This window comes from Lytechinus variegatus, chromosome 4 (assembly GCF_018143015.1).
Source record: "Lytechinus variegatus isolate NC3 chromosome 4, Lvar_3.0, whole genome shotgun sequence".
Taxonomy (NCBI): Eukaryota; Metazoa; Echinodermata; class Echinoidea; order Temnopleuroida; family Toxopneustidae; genus Lytechinus; species Lytechinus variegatus.
The window spans coordinates 9022450-9034682 of record NC_054743.1 but is presented as its reverse complement, the minus strand read 5'-3'; the positions used below and the strand labels follow the sequence as shown (position 1 = coordinate 9034682).

The 12233-nt window shown below is 34.1% G+C and overlaps 1 protein-coding gene across 1 annotated transcript in view; it reads right to left on the bottom strand.

Annotated features, from left to right (window-relative positions):
- LOC121413310 (brefeldin A-inhibited guanine nucleotide-exchange protein 3-like) overlaps positions 1-11472 on the bottom strand; it is a 40993-nt gene extending 29521 nt beyond the window's left edge. The window contains exons 1-2 of the mRNA XM_041606089.1: positions 11361-11472; positions 5067-5252 (exon numbers count right to left, since the gene is read on the bottom strand). Coding sequence (XP_041462023.1) covers positions 5067-5151 — 85 coding nt within the window. The 5' untranslated portion in view covers positions 5152-5252; positions 11361-11472. The remainder of the gene's footprint in view (positions 1-5066; positions 5253-11360) is intronic.
- Between the last annotated feature and the right edge of the window lie 761 nt (positions 11473-12233).

Here is a 12233-nt window from a genome sequence, read left to right as displayed (position 1 = left end):
TGAAATGAGCTGAGGTAGCAGATGTTCATTGCTTCAATAGTGTGTAATGAGAACTGTTTGTGGGCACACAAAACTGGTATGTACATGAGTGTGAAATACACTGTAGAAGAGTGTGTATATTGCACATATCGTTAGAATACTAGTAAGTACCTACGTGTAGCTGCACATCTGGCCTGATTTCAGGTTGTTATACTCAAGGGCAATCACATTCACAAACCATATTGCAATTTGTTGAAATCATTTTTTTTCATATTAGAATTATTCATGCAGTTCACACAGAATGAATAATTAACATACATTCACATACACATGTTTTTTCTTCTATCTTGGTTTCTGGTTTTCCTGTTTCCATTTTGTTTTCTTGTTTTCTTTGTTATTATACTGTCTTACTTTTTGTCCAGTTACAAGGTGTACTTCAAAGTTTTACAAGTACATGTTTCCATGAAAAAATACACTTCAAATGTATTTTGTGCAGTTACAAGAAATGTACATTACATACATGTACCAGAAGAAATATGTGAATCCATGATTCCTTAATTTGACATGAACTTTGCTTTTATCATCTTGTAGATTCACAAGTGAATGTAAACGGTATTGGTTAATTTCACACCTTTTTATTTCAGCAATAGGACTTCTTTTGGGTTAGTTGTGCAATTAACAACATAATTATTCACACCCCTGGGAAAATTGTGTTTTTCTGTAAAAATCAACACTAAACCAAGTTATTTGTACAGTACATCTATTCGTGCAGAATAGCTGGATCACCTTTAAAGGTCAAGTCCACCCTAGGAAAATGCTGACTTTAATAGAGAAAAATCAAACTAGCATAGTGCTGAAAATTTCATCAAAATTGGATGTAAAATAAGAAAGTTAAATGACATTATAAAGTTTCGCACAAAACAGTGATATGCACAACTAGGTGAGTCAGTCGATGATGTCCATCACTCACTCTTTCTTGTTTTTTATTGTTTGAATGATACAATATTTCATTTTTTATAGATTTGACATTAAAGACCAACTTGACTGAGCCATATACACTGTAGTATTAAACAATGCTAATTCCGCATGTTCAGGGAGGAATGTTCAGTGTCTGCGATGATAAGTAAGGCTTTAGATTTTGATTGTGAACTAGTAGTAATGGGAGATCTCAACTGTGATTTACAAAGTGAGAATTTAGATTCTGCATCACAAACCCTTTTATCAGTTATGCAGGGTTCCCTTATGTCACAGTTAATCAAATCCCCCACTCGTGTGACCCAGTATTCTAAAACACTAATTGATCATATATATTCAACATGTCCGGATGAGCACAACTCCACAGGAGTAATAAGAACCCATATTAGTGATCATTACTTGATCTACACGTGTTTAAATTGTAAAGGTTCCGATCGTGTACACAATGATATCCAATGTAGAAACTTGAAAACATTTAATCAGGAGGACTTTGTAAATGATCTTTCAAACTTATCTTTTACTAATATGTATGGTGTAAATGACGTCGACACAGCTTGGGAACAGTGGTACAAACAAATAATGTCAGTGATTAATAAACATATGCCATACAAACGTAAAAGAATGAGAAAAACCCCTTCTCCCTGGATCACAGGTAAAATAATAGCCTTGATGAATAAAAGAAAGCATCTTCATATCAAAGCCCTGAAGTTTAGTTCCCCAAGTTTATGGAAAGAGTACAAAAAAGTGAGAAACAATGTAACGTGTTTGATTAAGAAAGCTAAGAAAGCTAAACAAATGTACAAGACTTATTGATAGAGAAGTCTGGAGACCCAGGTGCGTTATGGTCAATCCTAAAACAACTGTCCTCTAGTTCTGGACAACTTGCTATAAAATTGCTGATTGATGACAAGGAAGTCACTCAGCCTGAAATAGTAGCTGAAAAACTTAATGATTACTTTATTGGTAGTGTTTCGAAATTGCTGGGTGACGTGGAAGAAAGTGATTTTGTGCCCACGTATACAAATATAGTAACTGACAATCCATTATCAGAACTAAATTCTGATAATCAAAATGAAACTTTTGATATTCCTCTTATATCATACGATTTTGTTTCAAAAGAAATCGATGGCTCTTCTGTAAAAAAGGCCACAGGGCCTGATGAAATCTCGGTTAAAATTTTGAAAATGATGAAATGTTCCACATCTGTAATAGATAGTCTTATTTATGTCTTTAATCTTTCATTATCTAAAGGGTACTACCCGGAAGCCTGGTGTCTTGCCAAAATTTGTCCAATCCATAAGACTGGAGAGCGATCATGTGTAGAAAACTATCGTCCAATATACTTGTTATCAATTGTTTCCAAGATTTTAGAGAAGTGGGTACAAAAGCATTTACAGGCACATTTATTAGATATACATTTTTTTAGTGATAAACAATTTGGCTTTAGACCAATGCATTCCTGTGAAAGTGCTTTATTGTGTATGGTCGACGATTGGGCAACTGAAGTTGACAGGAGTAAGTTTTGTGGAATAGCTTTTATTGACATGCGAAAGGCTTTTGATTCTGTAAACTATGATGTTTTACTACAAAAACTGGTTGCAATAGGATGTTCTGATAATGCTATCGCATGGTTTAAATCTTATTTTTGTTTCAGGAAACAATACACAGAAATAGGAGGGATCAAATCGAGTATAAAATCAACCTCTTCTGGGGTCCCACAAGGCTCAGTTTTAGGGCCCTTACTATTTACAATTTATATTAATGATCTGGCTTCTTGTATTAAATCAGGGAAGATTGTTATGTTTGCTGATGATGCAACGTTGTATGTTAGTGGTAGTACCATAGAATCTGTAGAAAACCAGCTTAACTCCGCAATGAAAGAAGTATATGAGTGGACATGTAAAAACAGATTGATATTAAATGATAAAAAAACCAAAGTAATGCTTCTTGGTTCTCGCCAGCAATTATCAACCTTGCGGGCCAAAACACTATCTGTAATAATCAATAACACTATTTTAGAGTGTGTATCCCAGCACAAATGTTTGGGCGTGATAATTGATGATACTTTGACATTCAAAAACCATGTTGATTCAATTGTAAAAGTAATGAAACAAAAGCTTGGGTTAATTAGAAGAAACAAACATATATTTGATGTGGAACAACTTAAACGATTATACATAGGGTTCGTTCTCCCTCATGCAATGTATTGTTCAAATGTGTGGTCGTATAGATCTGAATCTAATTATAATACTGTGCAAAAACTACATAAACGTGCAGCTTACATCGTTAGCGGTTATAAATGGGAAACCCCATCAGAGCGTATTTTTCAAATTCTCTCCTGGTCTTCTTTAAAAGAATTGTACAGGAAATCTACATTATGTATGGTATACAAGTGTGTAAATGGATTAGCTCCCCATTTATTAAGTACCAAATTTATTTTTAATGATGATGTATCAGAGCGTATAACACGAAGAACTAATAAATTAATGCTACGAGCCCCGAAATTCAAAACGCAGTATTACAAAAATACATTTATACCGGTAGGCATAAGTGAATGGAACTGTTTATCCCAAGACACTCGATCTGCACAATCATTAGCAATATTCAAACGTCTTCTGAATTCTTGAAAATAATCCCACACCATTTATATCTTAATTGTATCCTATTTGTAAAATTTGTTTTCGCTTATGTCAAATGTAATCATAATGTTGAATTTATGTTACAAGTAAGTCTGCAGAGTGTAATGGGGGGTATGTGTGTGTGGGTTTGGGTGCTTCTGTGTGTTTGTGTGTTTCTGATGAGGATTGGGACTTTTAAAGGTTTATTTCTTGTATATTTTGCATATTATGTATTTTATAATTTGTATGTATTTTGATTAACAGGGCCCAATTGCAAATCAGCTTTTTATCTTTGTTAATGTTTTTATCGTGTATAGCTGAATTGGTCACCCTGTATAAAGATGTGAAATAAATAAATAAAAATAAATAAATAAATAAATTGATTGTTGTATCACTGAACGGTGAGGAGAAAATTAGAATATTTCATATTTCATATAATAAAGCACAAAAGAAATAGTGAGTGGATGACGTCATAGTCTCATTTTCATACCAGCTAGGATGTGCATAACTGTTTTGTGAAATCAAGCGAAACTTTAAAATGTCATAACTTTATTTTACATCCAATTTTGATGAAATTTTCAGTGTAATGGTTGTTGGATTTTTCTCTTTTTATTCAAATCAACTTTTTGTTGGGGTGGACTTTTCCTTTAAATTAGAGCTCCTCCTGGTTTGCATACATAGAAAATCCCACTCAGAAAAGTCAAAAGAGCAAGACAAACTTCATGAACACATTGACCTTTCCAATGTAATGTTTACCATTTGAAACAAAACACGTTTGTAAATATTAGGACCTAGACCTCACAGGAACTGCAAGCATGCTGGAAAGAAGTACAGCACAGACTTGTGCAATAAGTACAATTCACTGTGCACATGTACATGCAGATATGTACTTTTTGCTGTTCAACCAGACATTTTAAAAGTCAAATATTGGGATGATGGACACTGGACAATTAATGATAATTGGAATGAAGTTTCCTCTTTTTTATGTTTGTTTTTATAGATCACAATACTGCATCCCATGGAATAAGATTTTTAAAAGAAATTAATGTGAGTGAATTAATACGAATAAATAAAGACTGTTTTACTTTAATGATAATAATTAACATGACTGCAAAATGAATTCTCCCAAAATGCATTGATTACTTAGTACATGTATTCCATTGAAAAAAAGATTATAGTGCATGTCTTTCACATACGTTGTAAAAGGTAAAAGGAGAAAAACAGAAACTACATACATGACAAAGCTTACATGTAGCAATGATCGTAGAACATTTTTCTACGACTGATTCCATTGACTACAATGTACAATCAATGGTGAAAATCAAGCTTAAAATTAATCTCTAAGCTTTGCGTTACATGACCAGGGTACGAAGCACTAACTGATGGTCAAATTTATCTTCTTAGAAGGTTTTAATTGATTTTATTAATTAATGAATAACAATGTATACAAATAATTTGAGAATACTCATCAATGTATCAAGGACAATGCTATACCTTGTGCTTGGTTGACGGCCTCTCGTATAGCTGCATGCTTGTTTGATGTTGCCTCCTTAAGGATCTGTCCAAACAACCCCTCCATGATCAGGTCAGTGAGGTCGGGTCAGGTCAGGCCAACAGATCTTTGGGTTCTTGAGGACACTCTACTGGTAACTCATTTCATTATCATCTTTCCAAGGAAAGCTTCAGAATGTACAAAAGCAGATTTATGCAAGATTTAGTAGATTTCAGGACTACCAAAATTATTTTAGAATTGCAACTGAAGAGCATTGTACAAATTGCAGTTTGACCTCATGAGGAACTTCCTAAAATCATTCAAGCAAAATGAAAGTATTAAAGCAAAACATTTTGCAAGTTTGCAGTAAATAATGACAAATATGGTATGTATGTACACTTTAAAGGACAAGTCCAAAAGGAGAAGAATCAGAGGCATAACACTTAATCTTTCATCAAAATGAAAAATAAGAAAGTCATGACATTGTAAAGTTTTGATAAATTTCAAGAAACAATTATGCATGTCTTGGTCGGTATGCAAATGGGGGGACTGATGACGTCACCAACAACATGTATATCATTATATGAAATATGATATTTTCAATTTTCTCCTAATTGTCATGTCAAACATAGATTTCCTTGCTAAACATGTAGAATTACCGTTGTTTTAATATTTTGTAGTTCAGTTAAGTTGGTCCTTATTGTCAAATAAAAAAAAAATTCAAACAATAAAAACAAAACAGATGGTAAAGGACATCATCGACTCTCTAATTTGCATTGCATTGAGTTGTGTATACAATGCAACTGTTTGGTGAAAAAATCCTAACTGTAAGATACATGTAACATAACTTCCTCATTTTTTACATCCGATTTTTATGAAATTTTCAGCGTTGTGCTCATTTGAGTTTTCTCTATTGATTCCAATCAACATTTTTCTGGGGTGGATTTGACTCTTAAGGTTTATATTTCCAATCTGTAGGAATTTTATACCTATACCATGCTACGCTCTATGTTGCCAATTTTAGGATTATTGGGCATATTAGATAGCAGTAAAATACTTAAAAATCACAAAGAAAAAAACCTTGGTAAAAAAGTATATCTGTGTAGATGGGCAATTCCAAGCAAAGTGAATATTTTCCAAAATCTTATTGGCTATATTTATTTATTTTTATGATAAAATTTTGGGATTAGAACTTGCTCCTGCGTATTTTCAGTGCTGGACACATGTATGTACATGTACTTACATACTGCTTTTGAAATTTAATGTGTCAAGCTCTGATAGAAACACAGTATGTAAGCTAAATATTGAGTCTTAAACAATACAAATGTATAAACTGGAAATATAATAATAGAAGCATCAAAAATGTTTCATTTTCTTATGTTTAAAAACAAAAAATCATCACAATTTCCATCACTACATTCATGATATTAATCGTCATCATAATCACCATTCACGATCTATCATCATCATCATCACAACCATCACCATCATCTTCCTTATCATAATTACCACCATATTCATCACCATGATTACTGCCACCAACCATCATCATCATCATTCATCTCCAACATATTCATAGTCATTATCACCATGTTATACATCATCAATCATCCTCATAATCATCATCATCATCATCACCATCATCACCATCATCATCACCATCATCATCATCAGCATCAACATCATCATCACCATCATCATCATCACCATCGTCATTTCCATCATATTCATCACCATTTGTATAAGGATTACTGCCATCAACCATTATCATTATCATCACCATTATTACCATTCACAAACCACTCGTACACCCCACCATTTGCCATACGAGGTACTGGTTGGGACTATTCTGATAACAGTGCCGGTTCCAGTCCCATTTCTAAGTAGGAACGCGTGAAGTAAAAGAGTCTGACTTACCAATTTTTGTGTTGACCCAAACATAGATTTTGGTATTACTTAAAGTAGACACACAAAGAAAATTCACGAAAGTGATGATTACCGGTATAGACAAATTATATATGGATGGAAAGGTATTGTCTTTTTATACACAAATATGTCACTAAAAAGTCTTATAGATGTCATGGAAATGCAGGAAATGAAATTATTAGACACCCTTCTCAGCCCCCCAGACCGACAATCACGCAGCCGAAAACGGTCGAGAATAATGACGTCACACAATCGACGTGCTCATCATCTCTCTGTGCATCATGCACTGAATCACCTTACTGACCTGTTCAATATCTTCCGAATTTACCGTTTTCTTCATGTAATGTGATATTCAATTTCTGTTTTCGACAACTTCAGACCAAACGTGAATCAGAACTGTGTTCCTTTGCCCGTTTTTATTGAATTGTGGACTGTAAAGACCAATTTTGTCCACTGCACTGAGTCGTCATTGTGTTGCTCCACTCCAGTCAGTGAGTGATTGAGTCGCTGCCCAAATAATATAAGTAGAGAATCTAATCAAGAACTTGAAAATCAAAAGCAGCAATTAAGAAGTAAGATTTAATAGATCTGAATAGAATCTCACATGAAAATAAAAAGAGAAAAAAGAGCTGATAGGAACGGGGAAGGAATATAATTTTTAAAAAAATCCAGAACCAAAAACAAATCTATGAGTTTCGAACCAGGATCCCCGCACTCATGAAAAAAATCTACGTGCGTACAGATTTGTCCACAAACAATATCTCTTTGTCAGTTGGGTTCATAACGATATATAAACAAAGTGCGTTCGCTGCTGTTGCCTCGCAATGCTTCGGCAATCCAACTGCAATTCCAATCATTTCGCGATCATATATTGCCGTGTTTTTTGTGGTTCCTGAACTTGCTACGTAATTAAATTTCATAATTTTTATTCAGTTGTGAAGACAAATGTCTATGCTTTATATTGATAATAATATCAATGTGGTGCAAGCATGATTTCTAAGTGAAAATATGCTTTGTTTATTCACGTATATTTCTTGAAAACAAATAATTTTTTCTAAGCTAAATATCGGTTACCAAAATATGTTAAATGTGCATTTCATTTTACTGTTCAGAAAATTCAAACTTTTATCTATGTAATAAGACCAATCTTGAGAGGAATAAACAATTCTAGGAGCAAAAAACGCTGATTGGAAAGATCGTCTTCAATGGGCTGCTGTCAGCTCAGCTGCTCACTGCTCGTGGTGTGACGTCACTCAGCTGGAGCTCGCCAGAGGACGGACGAAGGCAGAAATATGCCATGAAAATAAGTCATTTTTGAGAGCTGATTTCTGTAAACTCTAATCATTATTTTAAAAGGTGAAGTTATATATCTGATTAGTAATATACTTCCCCTTTACAATGATGACCACAAAAAGTCATTATAAAATACTTTTGATTCTTCGGTTGTCTACTTTAAACAGGATTCCAATGTCCAATGAGTAAAATATCTTTCTTGATTATAAGATTGTTTTCAAAATTGCGTAAAATCATCAGGAAATTTGTCACTATTCTCGTCTGTCCCATAGTCTCCTACGTAGGCATCGCAACATGCCCTCTTGTGCTGAATGAAAGAAAGCTACTGGTAGCATGACCATCACTGAACAGTGGTGACCACAGAGCAGGATAAAATAAGCTTCTACCTGTTTCCCGTGAAGCATAATATTAGGAATCTCCATGATCCAGTGACAGTAGTCTTTTCCTCACCTGACACTCAATATTTTGTTCACTATTTTTTTTAACACTAGAATCATTGTCACAGGCGGCGAAAGCGGGGGGAGGGGTACATGTACACTACAGTACCCCTTAAATTTCAGGAGAGGAGGGTTCCCCCTAAAGAAATTAAGAATGAAGACTGAGAGAAAGAAAATGAAAATTAAAAGAAACTCAATTAAGAAAAAAAAGAAAGAGAAAAGGGAAAAGGAAAGATAAATAATGCTCTGGATATACCCGTTAGAAATATTAGGCCAAGTAAAAAAAGATAGTAGTTGATCGTCCGGTTTTTTTGAGAGCGGTGATGAGGGAGGTCCTTGCTATTTGCTATTTTACTTTTTTTTTTAAGAACAAGGAGGCATTTTCTCGGCCCGATTTTTGACATCAGTGATGAGGGAGGTCCTTGCTATTTACTATTTTTTATTCAAATGATTGTTAGGCCATGTAAAGCTCGAATTATGTGATCGATGTATGCTCAATATTAATAATAAAATGAGTAGAAATATATATATATTATATATGTATAAATATCTACGATTGATTGGAAATCTATGGAAAATGTATTGTGCGATAAAAATCTATTGATGTATTATTACTGATGTAGGCCTATACTGGTACTGTATTGTTGTCAAACAGAATGTTCATGTCAAGTGAATAATTTAAACATTTTATGTAAGGGTAAAAAAATGCATGGGGGTCTTTTTTATTACCATGGAGTCCTGTTCAATTTTCCAGAGCCAATCTCATTTTTAGCTCTGGGCATGGTTTCGCATCGCAGTTTTCAGCTGCTTGTTCGTTTACATAATGTTTAATACTACTGTTCAATTTTCATTCATTTTTAAAATTGATATTGAATATTAAATCCCTCATTGAATATTCGATGCATTGCCTCCTGACATTAGAAAACTTGCCAGAAAATTCAATGCATTTCACAAATTCACATGTCACGCCAGCACAGTCAATCACATCATCCTAGCACACATGCAGTTCACCCAACAGAGTCACAAGCACACAATCACCGTAACACACATCTAAGTACAGGCGCTATCACTCACCAAAAAACCCCGCTGAAATACAAATTACGTCATTAGAATTGATTTATCTGCGCCATATTTCCAAAGCACGCGACGGATTAGTTCAGATTCAGTAAGCGGGGTCCCCGAAAATGCACTGAAAATGAAGAAATCCGTGATCTTATCCGAGTTTGCAAACTTTATTTCCTCGCTAATTTATGATGGTATCTTCAAAATTCCAATAAAAAAAACAAATCAGAATTTTGTTCTTTCTTGCAATTACGGCACTATCGGACTTTGCAATTGTTTTTAAAGTTGAGAGAGAGATCCCAGAGTAATCTTGTGATTTTTTCGCTATTCAGCAGCCACAAAAATAGTTAATAACAAGAAAATTGATGCTGCAATCAAAAAGGGAAGAGGGCGCGGACGAGAAACAACACAATTTTTTTTTTTTAGAAAATAGTAAATAGCAAAAATTTTCATGCGGCGGCCAAAAGTGATGCGCGCGAGGACGATCAACTACTTTCTTATTTTACTTGGCCTTATAGATTAGCAAAAAATATCCATTTGGACCTTTTTATTATTTAAATGAAACAAAATTGCCAATCTGAGGCAGTGAGTCTATCGAGACTTGTTTAACAGAATGCCTTACGATTTACGAGTAGAGTTTCGTCCAAACGTCCTATGGTTTCGTGATGTTTTTTTTTTTCGATTTGTCACTATCAAACACCATTGAACGAATCAAGAGGAGTGACAGTCATCGGAGGTGGAAAAATCAGCAAGGTTTCATTAATTTTCAATTGATTCTGATCACCTAGACTTATCTTTATAAAATAAAGTTATGTTAAGTATCACACTTGATCTAGTTCGATCAAATTGTGATACTTGGTCTTGGGGCGAGGAATGGGGAGGAAAATAGGCAATTTTTTTTCCATGATGCTATGGTATGCTGCCGAAAACAAGGTTATAATGAATTTTGGCTATATAACCTTGTTCCTGGATGAGCGTCACAAACTATCATTAATCATCACCGTCACCATGGCATTAACATCATATATATTATATTCATCATCATGTATTTAATCATCATCACCATCACCATTTATCATCGCCATCGGCATCATCACCGACATCATATTCATCTTCATCACCAATCATATCTTCAACCATCCCAATCATGCCAATTCCCATCTAAATTGTAAATTGTCATTAATCATTATTAATGTCAATTTGATTATCCATCATTATTCACAATTTGATGGTTGATTCAATCATCGCATTCGCATCACAACTATAATCACCACTCTGGCACCCACAAAGTAGCAATAAATCAAACTGATGACTGATGATGTGATATCCGATCCTGGTATTTCAGGCTTAGCTTCATAGAACACGATGTAGATTGAGCAGACGCAGGCTACATGTATTGTAGGCAGATCCAGAAGAATGGAAGAACTGCCAGGAGACAACACAGATTTACGCATGTGGGACTGAGTTTTCTTGACATTTATTTTACACTCATTAATACTATAATTTCAGATAAAACTACAAAATTTATTGAGCAATCATACGAATATTAATTCGAATTCCTGAATCGAATAATTTTACCTTTAAGATCAAAATTGCAGCCCTAGCAGCGATACAATGAATGAAGGCATAACACAACAGCTGTTTACGTTTTCCTCACTCAGTTGCAATCCACGAATTCAAAAGGCGATACGGTACTAATCTTTGCTAGTTAGCTTGCCCCGGGGACCCCGACACGTCTTCAGACAGTGTCGGGGTCCTGAGTTCCACCATGTATTCTCACCGGAGTACAAAACTTCGCGATGTTTGGCATTAGAAAACCGGTGATAATAATGAATTAAAAATCTAACGATGAATATCAATCTTACCTAAACAAACTGTTCCTAAATCAGCTTAACTTTCAATTAAAACCGATGTATACAATTCCAAGAAATCCTTCGAAAGAACGTCAATTTTCGGACTTTTGTTCCAATCGCGAGATCGCCATGTTTGAAGAAAGTGAAAATAGTTTCTGCGCATGCGTATATAAATATTCATAAGATGACGTCTCTACCTTTACAAAACAGTTTAATGAATATGCATGTAAGTCAAAACTTTCGGCAAGTCGCCTCGTGATTTAGGCATGTAATTCAATACCATTTTTTCATTTTAATTTGAAAAAAAAAATCTGTATTAATGAAAAAAATAATTTATTTCATATATATTGCTATTTTGTTACATTCTGTGTTTTTATAATATATATTTTTTATTTGTCATTTGTTATAAACTTATATTTCTTTCTCCTTTTCATTCTTTTTATGATTTGTTTATGGGAAGGGGGGGGGGGGGAGCATGACTGTTCTCTTGGTGTGTGTGTGTTTTATATACTGAACAAATAAAATTTACGAATAGCATGATTTTTTTTTATAATTATATTAAGAGATATCTAGATCATGTAGAAACTTTTAGTCTGTA